Genomic DNA, 20,283 nt, shown 5'->3' on the forward strand with positions numbered 1-20,283 from the left:
ATATCATCAGTTGCGATTTTTTTCTTTCCCACATGCAGTTCGTCTCCAGTTCGGCCGAGTCGGAAGTATTCGTCGGCCTTCAATTCTTTATTACCAGATATGTTTCGTTAGTCCCATGAATCCAAAAGCCGTGCACCAGCAGTAGATGATATGTTTGACGTGCTGTGTTCCTCCGACTTCAATTAGTATGACCTACGTACTTCTCTTACAAACTTGTACTGCAACATTAAATTGTGATATTATCTGGAAGGAGAGATTCTTTATTTTACGATGACTCGCTAAACTATCCATATCAGTTCACATTAACGATAAGGCAGTACATTTCCTCACAGATTAGTACAGTGATTATGCAGTGGAACAGAAGGAAATGGTTTGGATTGTTTTCTAGGGAACAACTGCAAAACACGGGGGTGTCTCCTGTGTACAACAAAACTACCAGAACGAACTCACACAATTACAGACCAATATGCCTAAAATCGATTTGCTGCGAAGCATTCAGCATATTTTAAATTCGACTGTAACATATTTCCTTAAGAAAGAAGAGCTTCTGTTCACAAATCAGTACGGATTTAGAAAACATAACAGATGCGAAACTCATCTATTTTTTTTTTCTCACGATATCCTGCAAACCATGGATGACAAGCAACAATCACGTTCCAACATCCTAGATTTCTGGAATGGGTTGTTAACAGTGAACCAAATGGAAACTGTTAAGAAACGTCCGAGCACACAGAACAAGTTCTCAGATAGGTGACAGTTTAAGTCGTAGAACCCAGTACGTTGTAGTGGCCGGCGAGTATTCTTAAGAGGTATCTTGAGGACTGCACCACAAGGTTGAGCAGTAATCTGCGTCTGTTTGACGATAAGGGAGTAGTGTACAGGAAAGTTTTATCGTTGAGTAACCGTAGGAGGATGTAAATTGACTTAACGGAATTTCTGCTTGGATTGGCGAATAAAAACTTGTTAAAAGTGTAGAAAAAAGTTAGTTGATGAAGATTGAGAAAAAATATTCTAATGGTTGAATTGAGTGTTAGTGGTGCTTGACACAGTCAAGGCGATTAAATACCTAGATATAACGTTCCGGAGCAATATGAAATGGATCGAGCACGTGATATCGATTGCAGAAAAGGTGAATGAACGAATTCATTATTTGGGAACAAACTGTAGATCATCTATAAAGGAGACCGCGTATAGAAAGCTGGCGCGGCCCAATCTTGAATACTGCTCGAGTGTTTGGAATCCCTACCATATTGGATTAAACGAAGACATCAAAGTAGCTCAGACATAGCCTGCAAGATTTGTGACCGGCGGATTCGATCAGTGAACGAGTACTACGGAAATTTTTCGTGAAATAATACGGGAAAGACTGGTCAAAAAGTAATGTTCTTTTCCCGCAACATTGAGATAATTTAGAGAACCAGATAGTGTAGCAAATTAAATAGCGATTGTGCTGCCACAAACATATCTCGTGAAGAGCATATGCCCTATGTGATCAAAAGTATCCGGACACTTGGCTGAAAATGTCTTAGAAGTTCGTGGCGCCCTCCATCGATAATGCTGGAATTCGGTATGGTGTTGGCCCACCCTTAGCCTTGATGACAGCTTCCACACTCACAGGCATACGTTCAGTCAGGTGCTGGAAGGTTTCTTGGGGAATGACAACCCATTCTTCAAGGGGTTCTGCACTGAGGAGAGGTATCGATGTCGGTCGGTGAGGCCTGGCATAAAGTGGTCGTTCCACAACATCCCAAAGACGTTCTATAGGATTCAGGTCAGGACTCTGTGCAAGGTAGTGCATTACAGGGATGTTACTGTCGTGTAACCACTCCGCCAAAGGCTGTGCATTATGAACTGGTGCACGATACTCTTGAAAGATGCAATCGCCATCACCCAAATGCTCTTCAACAGTGGGAAGCAAGAAGGTGCTTAAAACATCAGTGTAGGCCTGTGCTGTGATAGTGCCACGCAAAACAACAATGGGTGCAAGCCGCCTCCATGAAAAACACGAACACACCATAACACCACCACCTCCGAATTTTACTGCTGGCACTACACACGTTGGCAGATGACGTTCCCCGGGCATTCGCCATACCGACACTCAACAATCGGATCGCCACATTGAGTACCGTAATTTTCCACTCCACACAACGTTTTTCGACTGTTCAATCGTCTAGTTTTTGCGCTCATTACACCAAGCGAGGCGTCGTTTGGCATTTACCGGCGTGGTGTGCGGCTTATGAGCAGCCGCTCGACCATGAAATCCAAGTTTTCTCACCCACTTTACTGTCATAATACTTGCAGTGGATCCTGATGTAGTTTGGAATTCCTGTGTGGTGGTCTGTATAGACGTCTGCCTATTACACATTATGACCATCTTCAACTGTCGGCGGTTTCTGTCAGTCAACAGACGAGGTCGGCCTGTAAGCTTTCGTGCTGTACGTGTCCCTTCGGTTACCACTTCACTATCACATCGGAGAGAGAGGACCTAGGGATGTTTAGGAGTGTGTAAATCTCACGTACAGATGTATGACACAAGGGACACCCAATCACCTGACCACGGTCAAAGTCCGTGACTTCCGCGGAGCGCCCCATTCTGGTCTTTCACGATGTCTAATGAATAGGGAGGTCTCTGATACGGAGTACCTGGTAGTTTGGTGGCAGCGCAATATACCTAATGTGAAAAATGTATGTTTTTGGGGGTGTCCGGATACTTTCGATCACATAGTGTAGATATACATTTTCCCCTTCCTCTGTTTTGTTGTGGATCAGGAACGGAAACGACTGAGAGCGGTACAATGCACCCTCCGCCATGCACCGCTTGATGACTTGCGGTGTATGCACCCACATAGGAAAACCGAGAAATAAGTCCAAACGTGATATACGTCGACTTCACACTCAGGGGAAAGTCCACGACACAAATAAAAATCATGCTTAATGCCATTCAGTAACGGAAGGAACGACTAGAGATTGTTTTGTAAAGGATATTAAAATTCATAGGACACAAAATGTAGTGTAGTGTGGAAGAAAGAGAAAGTAGCTGTGGTACGGACGGCGAACCTACCTGGAAGGGGATGGCGAAGAGGCCGATGACGATGTCGGCGAGCGCCAGGTTGGCGATGAAGCAGTTGGTGACGTTCTGCATGCGGCGCGACGTGGCCACGATCCACATGACGAGCGCGTTGCCCACCACAGCCAGCACCGAGATGGAGCCGTAACACAGGGACAGCAGCGCCACCACAGCCGCCGGCACGTCGTAGATGCCTGCGCAGTCACCACCCACACGTCCTTTGGTACTGCGCAGTCCATTTTGCTCTTTTCTTAACCTTCTCGGCCCTCGTATGGCACATACAATGGGGGACAAATTTCATGGGACAGACATATGTATACGTACAATGACGGTAGAAACGCGTACACAAGGTATAAGAAGGCAGTGCATTGTCGGAGTTGTCATTGGCACTCAAGTGATCCACGTGAAAATCATGTATGTAGTGTCTGTTCCTTCCTACATGGTTGGGTTGTTTGGGGGAGGAGACCAGACAACGAGGTCATCGGTGTCATCGGATTAGGGAAGGACGGGGAAGGAAGTCGGCCGTGCCCTTTCAAAGTAACCATCCCGGCATATGTTCAAAAATGGCTCTGAGCACTATGGGACTTAACTTCTAAGGTCATCAGTCCCCTATAACTTAGAACTACTTAAACCGAACTAACCTAAGGACATCACCCACATCCATGCCCTAGGCAGGATTCGAACCTGCGACCGTAGCGGTCGCGCGGTTCCAGGCTGTAGCGCCTTTAAGGGGCTCCGGAACGCCCTATACTTGTAATGTTAAAATAACGCTTATAAATTACATCTTTCCTCACAAAGTATTTGAGGTAGGAAGTTGAACTTTTTACAGATTATTTATTGGAATATGGGCTACAACGTAACACAGGGATTTTACAAAATTTTAGTTCAGTTATTAAAGATGATTTTTTTTCAATTGCAATGAAAATTCACAACATTTTTTTGCAATTTTTTATTTATATATTCAAAAATATACAGTTTTTTGGAAAAAGGCTGTGTTAAATTATGCAGAAGGTACTGTGTAACATTTTATGAAAGTTTGAAACAAATATGTTTGGAAGATCCTTAGAAAACATGTAATTAGTATGAGAAAATAAAAGTTTTGGGAACCGAGCGACAAAGATTGGATTAACTTTTTAGTGCATTCCAGGTCCATAGGATGGATTATCTTCATCCTCTGCAAACTGCTCCTCTAGCTTCCTCTTGTTCCTCCTCCTGTTTACTCTTGCTTGTATTTCTAGACTCTTTACAGCCCTGTCTGCAGCCCGAAGGCGTTCCTTGTCTAAAGCAAGCATGGGTCGTACCATGTTAGAATGTTATTATTTACAGTAATAACACATACCTTTGGCTTTCCAACATTTCTCCTTTTCTTAAAAGCCTTCAGAGGATTTCTAATAACTTTACTTTTACTCATTATTATACTTCAACAAAACAGAGACTCAAGAAACAGAATTAATTACGAATATTTTCGAGATAACGACAGAGTAAATAAACATGAAACAATCGACAATCACACCAGCGATATATATTGAACTATCACAGGTTATCCACAACACATACTTTATCTCACATCACTAAAATGTACCTGACGAACACGGACGTTAATAATAACACCATTTGACAGCAGTTTAACAGCGCCACAGTGGGTCACGCCCATGTAGAACACGTTTCAAAAAAAATTTAAAAATAGTTGTAGTCTTCGGAATTGAATAAATTATATATCTATTAAAAGGTAATAGTCTGCAGATTCAGAAAACGCAAAAAAGTAAAATTTGAACTTTTCATGATTTTGAGCCTTTCCGGAGCCCCTTAACCGCTTGGCCACACCGGCCGGCCCGGCATTTGTCTGAAGCGATTTAGGGAAATCACGAAAAACCTAAATCAGGATGGCCGGACGCGGGATTGAACCGTCGTCCAAAGGAAGAGACACCATTTTGATCCAGCAGGCCGGGTGCTCTAAGACTCAACGGAATCACAGCCATTTCTTGGCTGTGAATGGGCATTGACTTAAGTCAATGGGGAAAATTGAAAATTTGTGCCGGATGGGGGGGATTCGAACATGTGTCTCATGCTTACTTGGCAGATGCTCTGAACACTATCCATCTCGACCCAGTGGTCATTACAGTTACATGGACTACCCTAGCACGCCTCATATCGGATCCAAAATCTCAGCCTATCCACACACACACTACCAATGTAGAGCCCCTTGCCCACTATTCTCATTACTCGCAGCACTTCGCCGATTCCACTAAAAGTGAATTCGCACTGAGGAGATCTCTGAAGGAACAGATACTCCATATATATACAGGGTGACTAACTATTGCCACCTACAATAGCTTCGAGAGTATGACAGTAGCTGAAAAGATTGTGGGGCAAATATTGCATGGGACAATGGGGGCCATAATATGAGGTTGGTTCTTTGTTGTTAGGTGGGGTGGAGTCAAAGATATGAAGGTCAACTTTTTTTAATGGGATTTTATAATTTGGTATTCATTTTCTGATAGCGACTATCGAGACGAATCCAGTCGTGTGTAACAGTAAGGTGTTTTAAGGTCAACGAAGGTCAAAAAGGTGAACGTCCATTTAAAGAAAGTGTTCGAGATGATGACCATTGGTATCAATGCAGTGCTGCAATATTCTTATCATGGATTGAGTGGTATTCCTTAACACATCGGCACTTACCGAAGAAATTTTCAACTGAGAGCCGGAACCCTCATGAGATATTTTATCCGACAATTTCTCTTCTATATGTAACGGTTTAATAGTGAGAATCACATTGGTCTGATCGCTTACTGCTTTCGAAAAATGATGCCTGTCATATTGCTCACCCGCAAGATAGAGGCTAAATTTGATGAAAATTTCCGAGTGTGGATCTTAACAAGGTAACCTGTTAGCTAAATGATAAAAACTTCTACGAACTGTACAGCATTGTGGTACTTATCCTTCTTCACCGTGGGTAGCCTCGATGGCGCGTTTATTATATCGTCCTCACCAGTTAATTTCTGAATTAATTCTACACCTTTGAAAAACCTCTCGTTACAGGACTGGAGGTAACGCCACAATCTCCCGACGCTGAGGATCAGGGCATCTACGATGGCTTACTCCAGAGTCTTCTGCTGGACACGTTCTCTGCGGAGGTCAGTTATGTATCATGACAATAATGCTATGGCAGCAGTCTTTCGGCGAGAAGTGTGACGTATGTGTTCAATCAGCTCTAAATCCGGGGAATGTACAGATATCATTATTATTATTGGTTTCATAGGAACCTGAATATGCCACACATTTCAAAACATAACACCAAATAAACTTAAATAATCCCGTTACAGCACATCTTTGTGATACCTGTTACAAGCAACCGGGGATCAGGTCACATAAATTGATAGCCTCAAAGTACTGTTATTATTATTCATCAAATAGAACCTTATAATATAAACCTTACTAAAAAGCCACACCACTATAATACACGTCACAAAAGGTTTTGCATCACCCCGGTTCCCAGAATTCCTGAAGATAGACATTGAGTGTGGATATTGTGTCACAGACACAGTCCCTTTGATTGTTAAGAGTTGTCACTAAACCCGCCCAAAGGTGTAAACAACCATGCATGAGCAGCGCCTATTAGACAGAGGGGGTCCTACAGCCGGTCAGTTCCAGTCATTCCCCCAGGAAGGAGGTACACGGCTCGCAATGTCTGTGGTTCAACCATGCCTAGAAGGTCAATACCACGGTTTTTTCGCGTCCGCATAGTTACTTTGTCACAGGAACGTCTCTCACCGAGGGAAGTGTCCAAGCGTCTAGGAGAGAACCAAAGTGAGGTTGTTCGAACGTGTAAGAGGTACAGAAAGACAGGAACTGTCGATGACATGCCTCGCTCAGGGCGCCCAAGGGCTACTACTGCAGTGGATGACCGCTACCTCCTACGGATTATGGCTCGGAGGAACACTGTCGGCCACGCCACCATGTTGAATAATGCTTTTCTAAAGCAATAGGCTGCATGATTCACGCAACTTCACTCCCGACGTCCCTGGCGAGGCACATCTTTGCAACCACGACACCATGCAGTGCGGTACAGATAGGCCCAACAACAAGTCGAATGGACCACTCACGATTGGCATCGCGTTCTCTTCACCGATGTGTGTCGCATATGCCTTCAACCAGACAATCGTCGGAGACGTGTTTGGAGGCAACACGGTCAAGCTGAACGCCTTAGACACACTGTCCAGCGAGTACAGAAAGATGGAGGTTCCCTGCTGTTTTTGGGTGGCATTATGTGGGGCCGACGTACGCCGCTCGAGGTCATGGAAGGCGTCATAATGGGTGTACGGTGCGTGAATCCCATCATCCGACTGACAGTGCAACTATATCGGCAGCATATTTGCGAGGCATACGTCTTCATGGACGACAATTAGCGCCCTCATCGTGCACATCTTGTGAATGACTCCCTTCAGGATAACGACATCGCTCGACTAGAGTGGCCAGCAAGAACCCTATCGAACACGTCTGGGATAGATTGAAAAGGGCGGTTTATAGACGACGTGACTCACAATCCCATATGAGAGATCTACGCCGAATTGCCGTTGAGGAGTGAAATAATCTGGACCATCAGTGCCTTGGTGAACTTGTGGATAATATGCCACGACGAATACAGGCATGCATCAATGCAAGAGTATGTACTGCTGGGTATTAGAGGTACCGGTGTGTACAGCAATCTGGACTACCTACTCTGAAGGTCTCGCTGTATTGTGGTACAACATGCAATGTGTGGTTTTCGTGAGCAATAAAAAGTGCGGAAACGATCTTCAAGTTGATCTTTATTCCTATTTTCTGTACAGTTTCCGGAACTATCGGAACCGAGGTGATGCAAACCTTTTTTTGATGTGTGTATATTATCTCATAAATGACACAGCCAGTATAATCGCAATGGGATATACATACACTATGTAATCAAAAGTATCAGGACACCATCAAAAACATACGTTTTTCATATTAGTTGCATTGTGCTGCCACCTGCCGCCAAGTACTCCACATCAGAGACCTCGCGAAACTCACAGACTTCGAATGTGGTCAGGTGACTGGATGTCAGTTGTGTCATACGTCTGTATGCGAGAATTCCTCTCTCCTTAACATCCCTAGGTCCACTGTTTCCGATGTGATAGTGAAGTGGAAACGTGAAGTGACATGTACTGCACAAAAGCGTACAGTCGGACCTCGTCTGTTGACTGACAGACACTGTCGACAGTTGAAGACATTCGTAATGTGTAATAGGCAGACATCTATCCAGACCATCACACAGGAATTCTAAACTGCGTCAGGATCCACTGCATGTACTATGACAGCTACGAAGGAGGTGAGAAAACTCGTGTTTCGTGGTCGAGCGGCTGGTCATAAGCCACACATCACGCCTTCAAATACCAGCCGACGCCTCGCTTGGTGTAAACAACGTAAAGATTGGACAGTTAGTTGAACAGTGGGAAAGCGTTGTGCGGAGTGGCGAATCACAGTACACAACGTGGCCATCCGATGGCAGGGTGTGGGTATAGCGAATGCCCGGTGAACGTCATCTGCCAGCGTGTGTAGTGCCAACAGTAAAATTTGGAATCGGTGGTGTTATGACGTGGTCGTGTGTTTTCATGGAGGGAGTTTGCACCCCATGTTGTTTTGCGTGGCACTATCACAGAACAGGCCTACATTGATGTTTTAACCACCTTCTGGCATCTCACTGTTGAAGAGCAATTCGGGGATGGCAATTCCATCTTTCAACACGATCGAGCACCCGTTGATAACGCACGGCCCGTGGCGGAGTGGTTGCACGACAATTACATCCCTGTAATGGACTGATCTATACAAAAGCCTGACCTGAATCCTATAGCACATCTTTGAAATGTTTTGGAACGTCGACTCCGTGCCAGGCATCATCGATCGACATTTGTACCTCTCCTCAGTGCAGCACTCCGTGAAGAATGGGCTATCATTGCCCAAGAAACCTTCCAGCACCTTTGTGAGTGTATGCCTGCGAGAGTAGTAAATGCCATCAAGGCTAAGGTTGGGCCAACACCATACTGAATTCCAGCATTACCGACGGAGGCCGCCACGAACTTGTAAGTCGTTTTCAGCCAGGTGTCCGGATACTTTTGATCACGTACCGGCGAATTTATTCTTAGTATGATGAAAACTCAGACGAATAGTGACGCCGCCATATGGCTTCCTTGTCGCTATAATTGAATACTAGTTATGGACCATAGCCGTTCACGATGAGCAACATGGACAATTACTCTTTTTATTTTTTATTACAATAACATTTTCTGGAAGCAGTACTGTTGGAATGGACATGTTGGAGTAGTCTGCACTCTAACTCCTACTGCAGATCATGCCTCTTCTATTTAAAAATTTAAATTTCTGACAAAATGTTACTTCCTGCCAGTTGCCTTATAAAGGTGCTTCTTATCCAGAACTCTTCTCAAGAATCGACCCTCTTACTTCCCTATACGATTTGCTTTCAACCTATGAGGTAATTCTGATAAAATACGGTTAGTATAAGTTAATGTACCCAAAAGAAAGTTACTACAGATGAAAATATTAAGTAAGTTAAAGGAGGAGGAGAAGAGTCTTTTCGAGTTTCATATTTTCTCTGTTTTCGCATTTGCGCTCTGCCGGCGAATGGAGTATGGCATCCTGAAGCATTACTCGTCAAGCTAAAGAGCGACTCAACTATGAGCAGGATTCCGCGCGAGAGATCCTAGATCTACTTACAATCGGCAAGAGTAACATTCGCCGCGCACCCCAGTTTGTATTATGGAAACGAGATTGGTGTCGGCCAAGCGTAAAGAGTAATTTATGAAAAGAGATAATACACTGGAGGTGTGCCTCCAGCTAGGAAATAGGCAAGCTGGGCGTTTACTGACAAAGACGCGGTAGATATTACAGGGTTATTACAAATGATTGAAGCGATTTCACAGCTCTACAATAACTTCATTATTTGAGATATTTTCACAATGCTTTGCACACACATACAAAAACTCAAAAAGTGTTTTTAGGCATTCACAACTGTTCGATATGTGCCTCTTTAGTGATTCGGCAGACATCAAGCCGATAGTCAAGTTCCTTCCACACTCGGCGCAGCATGTCCCCATTAATGAGTTCGAAAGCATCGTTGATGCGAGCTCGCAGTTCTGGCACGTTTCTTGGTAGAGAAGGTTTAATCACTGCATCTTTCACATAACCCCACAGAAAGAAATCGCATGGGGTTGTCGGTAGAGCGTGGAGGCCATGACATGAATTGCTGATCATGATCTCCACCACGACCGATCCATCGGTTTTCCAATCTCCTGTTTAAGAAATGCCGAACATCATGATGGAAGTGCGGTGGAGCACCATCCTGTTGAAAGATGAAGTCGGCGCTGTCGGTCTGCAGTTCTGGCATGAGCCAATTTTCCGTGGGCTACGCGTGAAACTTGCCCGCACGCGTTCAACCGTTTCTTCGCTCACTGCAGGCCGACCCGTTGATTTCCCCTTACAGAGGCATCCAGAAGCTTTAAACTGCGCATACCATCGCCGAATGGAGTTAGCAGTTGGTGGATCTTTGTTGAACTCCGTCCTGAAGTGTCGTTGCACTGTTATGACTGACTGATGTGAGTGCATTTCAAGCACGACATACGCTTTCTCGGCTCCTGTCGCCATTTTGTCTCACTGCGCTCTCGGCGCTCTGGCGGCAGAAACCTGAAGTGCGGCTTCAGCCGAACAAAACTTTATGAGTTTTTCTACGTATCTGTAATGTGTCGTGACAATATGTCAATGAATGGAGCTACAGTGAATTTATGAAATCGCTTCAATCATTTGTGTTAGCCCTGTAGATGTTGTAGCAAGCAGTGGACATCATTAGCAGTGGTTCAAATGGCTCTGAGCACTATGGGACTTAACATCTGTGGTCATCAGTCCCCTAGAACTTAGAACTACTTAAACCTAACTAACCTAAGGACATCACAAACATCCATGTCCGAGGCAGGATTCGAACAGGCGACCGTAGCAGTTGCGCGGTCCCGGACTGAGCGCCTAGAACCGCTAGACCATCGCGGCCGGCTCGTCAGCAGTGCTATTGAATGTTTTCTTCCCTTTGGAGTCTTCTCCACGGCGGAGTCCACCAAACGGCTCACCTCGCACTAGCTTCCTTCTGCTTATATTTGTCTGCCAAACTTCGAATATTTCGTTTGTTAAATACACTTCTCTTCAACTGAAGTGCGCACTATGGTAATCATTATCGCAGTACCAACAACATCAGGAAATTATTTCATTATACATTCATTTTTCCTAACGGCTATCTCAACTTCAGCCTTCTCTTCTTCGTTCCTACACTTTGATACGAGTTTATAGCTTTTTCATAGGAAGCCTTAAAATTCAGTGTTTCGTTTCGTAATTTCTGGCTCACCCTGACCTTTTGTTTTAGCTAACCCTGATGTAATCTAGCTGGTATAATCACGTGTACAGGTTTTTAAGAGGATTGTATGCCTCCTTCTCGCATGGTTTTTGAGCAGTATAATGGCTATTACTATCTGAAATTTATTGGAGAACTGTATTAGTCTTTCTCCCTTCCATTCCTATTACCGAATTCTCGTAACTCTGTCTTCTATTCATTCCACTACTGCAGCGTTCCGGTCCAAAATGATACTTAGATTTCATCTCCGTTTACATACTATGTTGCTCATTCCATGTTCCCTTATACTTTCTCTGTTTCCTCGTCTTCTGCTTCTGCCGTTCGTTTATATACCTGAACTATTTTTGTTGGTATTTCTATGTTGTCGTTCCTGATGAGAAGAATCCTGTCACTGTACTGTCCACGGTAACGCAGTCTTCTCTGCCTTTCTATTCATAACAAATCACGCTACTATTATTGCACTTGCCGTTGCTCTTGATGTTACCCTATATTCCTCTAATCAGAAAATCTTCTTTCCATTTCAATTCAGTGACCCCACTAGAATTAGAATGAATTTCCTTTACGACAATGTATGACCTAAAGATTCGTCTACAAACAGTGACGTCACTATCAGGTTCCTTAGTGGAGTATGACACTATAAGATACAGACATGTAAATAACTAGTCGTCCGGACTCAGTTCGAAGTGATACTCATCTCTGACAACAATTGTATTTCAGTCAGTGAGATTCTAGGCCGAAGACGTGTTTGGACACGCCCTAGACAGCGGTGGGATACCAACCCTCCGTCGCCGTCCATACGACCCGATAACCAGGAGTATGGTCTGGGGTACTATTCCTTTTCACAGCAGGACGCCTTTGGCTGCCATCCGGGGCACCCTTTCAGCACAGCTATATGTAGACGATATTCTACGCCCTGTTCCGTTTTCCTTCGCGGAAAGCCATCGTGGGCTTTCAATTCAGCAAGATAATTCCTGCCCATACACGGCGAGAGTTTCTACTACTTGCCTTCATGCTTGCCAAAATCTTCCTTGCCCACCAAGGTCCCCGTATCGCTCCTGAACTGAGAACGTTGCAGCGTTATTGGCAAGGTCCTCCAACCATTTCAGGATTTAGACAGTCCAGTGTGCCATTGGGACGGATCCGTCAAGAGCACATCCAACAACTACACCAGTGAACGTCAAAACGAATAATTGCTTGCGTGGGTGAAAGGTGGATCACCCCATTACTAAGATGACCAGTTTGTGAAGCTCTTTCTTGTGAATAAATTATCCAACTTTTCTGAAACTATGATCATTTGTTTTTCTGTAACTGTGCGTCACATCTATTTATTTCCTTCATGATACGTCGTCTTTTTCTTTTTAGAGCGTATTAAAAGGACTCTTAGAGCGTAGCCTGGCAGATACACTAAAGTGCCAAAGAAACTGGTACAGGCATGTGTTTCAAATACAGAGATATGTAAACAGGCAGAATACGGCCTCCGGTCGGTAACGCCTATGTAAGGCAACAAGTGCGGTTTTATAGTCGGCGCAACAGCGGTCGGACACCGCATCTCCGAGGTAGCGTGAAGTGGGGATTTTCCCGTACGACCATTTCATGAGTGTACCGTGGATGTCAGGAATCCGGCATCGATAAGGCCGGAAAAAGCTCCTGTAAGAACAGGACCAACGACAACCGAAGAGAATCCTTCATCGTGACAGAAGTGCAACCCTTCCGTAAATTGCTGCAGATTTCACTGCTGGGCCATTATCAAGTGTCGCGTGCGAACCACTCAATGAAACATCATCAATATGGTCTTTCGGAGCCGAAGGACCATTCCTGTACCCTTGATGACTGCACGACACAAAGCTTTACGCCTGGCCCGGGCCCATCAACACCGACGTTGGACTGTTGATGATTAGAAACATGGTTCGACGAGTCTCGTTTCAAATCATATCGAGCGGATGAACGTGTACAGGCATGGAGGCAACTTCATCAATCCACGGACCCTGCATGTCAGCGGGGACTGTACAATCTGGTGGACGCTATGTAATGGTGTGGGTCATATGTAGTTGGAGTGATATGGGACCCTTGATATGTCTAGATATGACTCTGACAGGTGACACGTACGTAAGCATCCTGTCTGATCACCTGCATCCATGCATGTCCATTGTAGATTCCGACGGACTTGGGCTATTCCAGCAGCACAATACAACACCCCACACGTCCAGAATTGCTACAGAATGGCTTCAGGAACACTCTTCTGAGTTTAAACATTTCCGCTGGCCTCCAAACTCCCCAGACATGAACATTATTGAGCATATCTGAGATGTTTAGCAACATGCTGTTCAGAAGAGATCTCCACCCTCTCGTACTCTTACGGATTTATGGACAACCTTGCAGGGCTCATGGTGTCAATTCCCACCAGCACCACTTCAGACATTAGTCGAGTCCATGTCACGTCGCGTTGCGGAACTTCTGCGTGCTCGCGGGAGCCCTACACGATATCGGGCAGGTGCACCAGTTTGTTTGGCCCTTCAGTGTATACTGCATCGCTGCGCAGTAAAGCGGGACCTACCGCAAACCCCGAATTTTTTTTTTTTTTGCAGCGTTTTTGATACTCGTAATCCATACACGAATCACTGACTGACTGGCAATGTGCCCCCGGACTGTGGCCACATTACAAAACGCCTGCTGTGTGGAGCTTCGGACACGTTCAAAATATTATTACAGGAATTGCATTAATACATTCCTCCTTAGGTGTAGTATTGCACTAAATAACAGTACGCTGTTTGAACCAAGATTTGACAGCCAACAGATTTTTTACAACTGTTTTTCTGTAACATAATGATGTATGGAGTCGTAAGTAGCAGCGTAATACCATGCTCTTTTGTTAGAAAGATGCATACCAGAGCACTTTATATGTTGCTAAGTTGGCTACCGAGTCGTGAATACTGTTGGAGATTATGAACAATATCCAGTCCACCACGTTTACAATGTAATTATCCTTTTTAAGCAGATACAAATCCTAGCAGAAATTTGTACAAACAGATTTTTCTTGTGTACTTTTATGTCATAAATGTTCCTGAATCCTTTTGGTAGCCTTCTCATCAGTTTCACGAAGTGCCCTCAAACATGTCAAGGAGAAACTTCTGCATCTTCCTTGAATGTAGAGCATCTTATTATCAGACGGCATGTTACGATTTATAAGTATGTACTGGACTGTACATATTTGACACTTTGGGGGACTGTCTAAATACTACCAATTAGCGTTTTTCTTAAAACGTGCTTACTGCACGCTGTACTTTGTGCCAAGCACTGCCATGTGTTATCAATTATCAGACAGAGTATAAAAGAGCTTCTATGCTATTTTTTTACAGTGGTCTTCAGTTTGTCTGTTGGGACAATCACATGGAAGCTGACTGTTGTGCAGTTGAACCTCCCAGATAATCAAGAACGAGAGGAGATTAAATACTGTGGACTGCCTGCTTATAATTTAGTTAGTTGCCTGTAAACTGTGTGGAGATTGTCAATGCCGACTCTATAATAAGGACGAAAGTATTATACAGAAGCGATATATTAAAGCTGGAGAAACATATTTTTGCCCAGTCGAGGATGATGTCCTCCAAAATAGGAATAAATATAGATATTACCGAATAAGGATTGTCCCCTGAAAATGTCACTCCACGAGTGTTAAGAGAAGGAACCAGTATGCTGAATAGAACTAAACAATTCCTTATTGAAGATTTCGAGCATAAAACACGTAAATAGCAGCTCAGATCACTCAAGAAACAGTAAACGTCTGCTTGCTATGGCAGGCAGCCCCCATTAGGGGCACAAGTCACTAGATGGCACATAGTTCGGCGAAATATGTGACAACCTTGCCCTCACACACGGAGTTCCAAATCGCATGTCACCGTCTGGTGTCTGTGAGGTACAGCTCTTTCTGAGATAGCATCGCTAATGGATCGAGTCGTCATGCCGAGTGCTTGTCATTACATCAACAGTGAAAAAATCAGCTGTCTAAGTCCTGCACTAAAACTGATCAGATTTTTCGCCAAAGGTGAAGAAAACTTAGGGAACTGCAGACAGATTTAATTCAAGTGAATGACTGCATTAGTTATGAGTAAGAGTTAATAAAGAACGACGAACACTGATCCATCTATAAATTTTGCTAATATTAAACGTTGTTTTAATGCGACCTCCGCGCTTCCCTAAACAGGAGCCATATGAAATCATTTTTAACTAAATCATTGTTGCCTCTTTAATGTCATTTAATTACTTATTTTCAGCTGTAAGTTGGAAACTGAAAGTAATAAAACTTATGGACAACAAAGATCAAAGCATAATGTGATAAAATTTGGTATTTGCTATTACGATGTCCCACATTTATTCAAAAGTACACTGAACAATCTCCTTAGTAGCAACTTCACTTTCAACAGTGCTGACACCAGGAACGCGTAAGACATTGATAAAATTTACATGTAAAACATATGTTATTAAAACGCACTCACAGCAGGTAGCAACTAGATTATTTCCGATAAATGAATGTTAAAGTAGCCATTCAGGTCCTGTCCAATTTTCTGCTGCAGCTGTCATAAATTGTATAGCTACTAAGACGGAACTGCAGAGAGATACAGTAGAAAAGAACGCAATCAGTTTTATAGAATTTATGAACGATTTGTCTGACGTTGTGAATAGCAGGACAGCATCTTGCTCTAGTCCACTGCACATTAAGAGACCGGACAGCATGATAGGCGACGATTGTGTGAACTATGCGACTACGCAATCCTAACAGTATATCGGAAAGCTTTTATTGCATCTCAGCGTGCATTCAAACACTAACTCACAAAAATGTTTATAAGCGTTACCTTTGTTTGATATCACTTATTTATTTGCAAGAAGTATTTTTACAGTAGAAATAGACATAGTTTGCAGAATTGTAGGAGCTAACCTGCGTTCATCGACTGAAAACTCCAGAAAAATTTCCAGGGAGAAAGCACATAGAGTATCAATCACATTTGCTTGTGGGATGAGCACATTCGATATGCTGGCTGAGCCGACTGCTGCTGATCGGCGACAAACCTGCTGTCACATCACTTACCGAAGAAACAGCATTGCCAATTCCATGACATGTGTATGTCAATGAGCATTGTAGCATCGCATGCAACATCTGTTGCTCACTGGGCAAATTACTTGCGCAGTTGCCTGTTTTGCTGTGGGAGGGGCAATCTGAGTATTACGTCATCTGGGTTTACACTGCTGTTGTAATTTAACTGCTACGTAGTAGTATAAATGTACATGTGGCTCACATTTTGCCAGCAGTGGTGTAGTGGGTGATAGTATGCATAGATTGGTAACCAAAGTGTATTCAGGCTCTTTGGTCGGTATGCTTATAATGTCCCAGTAATAAAACACTATACTGCTCTAACATTTAGTAATACACTTTCGTTTACATTATACTTCGTACATGGGGGACATGGAAAATCATCAAGCGTTTAGGATATTCTATATAGTTTACATTGCATAGGAATATACAGTCATAAATCCTATGATGTTAGGAAGAAATCCACTCACAGCTGGTAAAACTGTTGCTTTTTAAAACACGTCCTGTTTCGCGTCTTTAAGCCGCATCCTCAGGCGATCCTACGCGATAAATAGCTACGTACAGTATCACCACTTTTTGTAGATATTAAAATTAGTAAAGGAATGTCTAAAATATAACAACAATGTTAAAAGAGCATAGGCATACCCACCGCTCCTAGTCAAAATTTACTATTGACAGAATATCGTCAATACTATACTAATTTTAGTATCCAATTTTAATAACCGCAAAAATGTGGTGACACTTTACTTTGATTTTTACCACGTAGGTTTACCTGACGATGTGGCTTAAAGCCGCGAAACCGGCCATGTTTTAATAAACAACAACTTTACCAGCTGTGAGCGGAGTTCTTCTTAATATCGTGCCTTTTAACAGCTGCGGTTGCCCCGAATATAAAAGCCTTTGTCATAATTCCTAAGATACTGTCAGCAAAATACTGTAAAATTAGAAACACCCACTTCTGATGCAGTGATTGTGCTAGCTTCTATGGACATCTTTGCAGTTTGTAGATGTTCAAATAATTTCAATAAAATATCCAAGTAAATACCACTCCGATCTGTGTTTTCCTCAGCTAAATAACATAGTTTTAAGCAGCTAGTTATTTTCAAGGTGGTGCTATGTTTGTTTCTATTGTGGTGTAAAGTAACAGAGAGCCATTCATTTCCTAAGTGGTAGAAACTCTCGTTCTGTACACAAGAATGTAGGAAAAGAATTGCTATTGGGGACCAAGACGATGTGTGTGTTCTGTCCGCCTATAGTTTTCATTATTTAGTATGAACTCTGTTACAGATCTCAAACACTATTAACGATTCAGTAGCCAGTGCCATGACTAAAGAAAACTGTTACCAAAGGCCAATGACTGTATGAAGGTAAGACTGACAATTACTTAAAACACCACATCCGGAAAAAGTCTGGATACAAATGGGGAATACATCGATATTTATCATAAATAGCTATTGGACGTTACTACACACCTTCCTGCACATGTACACAGTAATGCACGTTTACTATTTTAAAGGATAAACAAACATCTCTTTGTATATACCTCGACTCTCATCTGTGTCTGCTTATAAAGGATGGTAACATTGCATCTAACTGTGGAGGAATGTATATTATCCACAGACTCCTTCACTGCCTACGATTCCGCAGCCAAAAGTTAAAAAAATCTACTGATGTGCGTCTTCTTGACTAAATAACATGGTATTAAGCATGCTGCTACTCATTACTCAAAACATCACTGTTTTACAGCAAAACAGTTGTAACACACTACTCTCCCAGTACCGTGGGGTTATGAAGCACAAGAAGTAGGAATGGTTTACTCCCATTCCTCCAACTAATTTTAGAATGTGTTCCATTGTCCAGAACATGGATCTGTGACACAGAACTCCACACAGCATGTGTTATGAAATGAGATGGCACTTTGCCAGTCAGTCAATGATTCGTGTATGGGATTACGACCATCAAAAAGGTCGCATATTAATGGAGAGTTTGCGCTATGTATTGCTTTACTGATCATGGATTCAATAAACTTGTCACGCTATGATATAAAACTCACTTTAATACATATAAAGTTCTAAATTTCCTCCCATTGTAGTTGATTCAAGGAGGGAAGTACGGCATGTGTACAAAGGATATATACGTTACTTATCATAATATGTATGTATGATTACGCAACTCTTCTTGCAAATAAAATTGTGTTACATGGTTTGTTTGGTTGTGACTGATCCACGAAGTACATGTGGCAAAATAAATGATCAAGTGAACAAAGTTGGAAACTCAGAGAGGCTGCTGTGATATTATCAGGTTGGTACACCCAATTCGAAAAATGTAACAGAAAACGTCAAAAAAGTGATGTATTTTTCATGAAATGGTGCAGAGTAAATTTTAAGAAACTGCATTCAACGAATGTAATACCAATGTATAACTGACAAAGCGATCATAGGGATAAGACAGAAATTAGGGGCACATACAGAAACATACAATCATTGTTTCATCTACCAACAGCTGAGAGAGAAATAGGAGATAATATGTCTTGAGCCCCCACCAAGCACAGTACATTAGTTTATAGAGTGTATGTTTAAATGACGATGTAGTCTGTTCAGAGATTATGCCATTGGCTATAAGAAGAGAGCAGTGCCAGAAAATAGTAACGAATTGCAGAGAATCACTGATAGGCACAGAAACACGATACAAACAAATATAACGTAATGTACTCACACAGGAGATGAAATCCTGTAACGTATGACTACAATAATTGTGGAGCCAATAGCAAGCATATAATGTGTAGAAGTAGCCATCCAGAATGATCTACAGTGAAAGGATCAAACAAGGCAAAGCATATGCTGTAAGGCTTTGATACGTTTGGAAGAAAGGAAAATACGGTTCATCCAAGAAACAAGAAGTGGTGTGTAAAACAATTATTTGGCCGAATTTTAAGTATTGCACAACAGTCTGGGACCCACACCACGTTGGGTTAATAAAAGAAACAGAGGAAATCTAACAAACTGCAGCACATACGCAGTCATTTAGTCGGCCCCAGATGATAAACATACTGCAGAAAACGAGACATAGTGCAGTATAGAGAAGTTTACTGCCGAAAAAATCCAAGGGAGTCCATTGCGGACAATGTATTACTTCCTTCCTCCCACATACCTCTTACCGAATGACTGAAATGTGATATTATTGACAATACTATGATTTTACCAATAAACATCCTTTGAACATGAATGGAACATGGGCATCGGTTAAATGATGGAAGTATACTCCAGAACACCGTAAGGGGCACTTGTGTGTTACACATCTGATTTTAGGTACCGCCCTCATATAGGGACTAGGATCATCTCGGAAAGCTGTTGTCTTTCATCCATGGTATCCCATTGAAGTTCCTGCAAAATCTACGTAGACTGCTTGTCGTAATATACGAATGAGATTATAAATCGCCAACTGCTACAATACTGTTCGCATTTTGGAACTTAAATGAGAGGAAGCCCATCGCCCTATCTGAGTTTCCTGACCTTGATAGTGCTATGGGAGCTACTATCCCGTGAAAATAAAATTTTAAAATGTGAAGTGGCTCTGTACTTTCATTGTCACGCATGTCACGAAACAGGGCAATTTCGTAGTTGTTGAAGCAGTTTAAAACTATAGAAAAATGAAGACGGATTGGTATGGTTTTGGATAGGTGTCATACTGGGATGTAGTAATTACGGA

The 20,283-nt window shown here is 42.8% G+C and overlaps 1 protein-coding gene across 1 annotated transcript in view; it reads right to left on the minus strand.

Moving 5' to 3' along the window:
* LOC126101037 (prolactin-releasing peptide receptor-like) overlaps window positions 1–20,283 on the minus strand; it is a 990,136-nt gene that overhangs the window by 408,043 nt on the left and 561,810 nt on the right. Inside the window, exon 3 of the mRNA XM_049911700.1 lies at window positions 3,062–3,261. Within this exon, the coding sequence (XP_049767657.1) occupies window positions 3,062–3,261 (200 nt within the window). The remainder of the gene's footprint in view (window positions 1–3,061; window positions 3,262–20,283) is intronic.

Source organism: Schistocerca cancellata, chromosome 9, assembly GCF_023864275.1.
Source record: "Schistocerca cancellata isolate TAMUIC-IGC-003103 chromosome 9, iqSchCanc2.1, whole genome shotgun sequence".
In the NCBI taxonomy this organism is placed as follows: domain Eukaryota; kingdom Metazoa; phylum Arthropoda; class Insecta; order Orthoptera; family Acrididae; genus Schistocerca; species Schistocerca cancellata.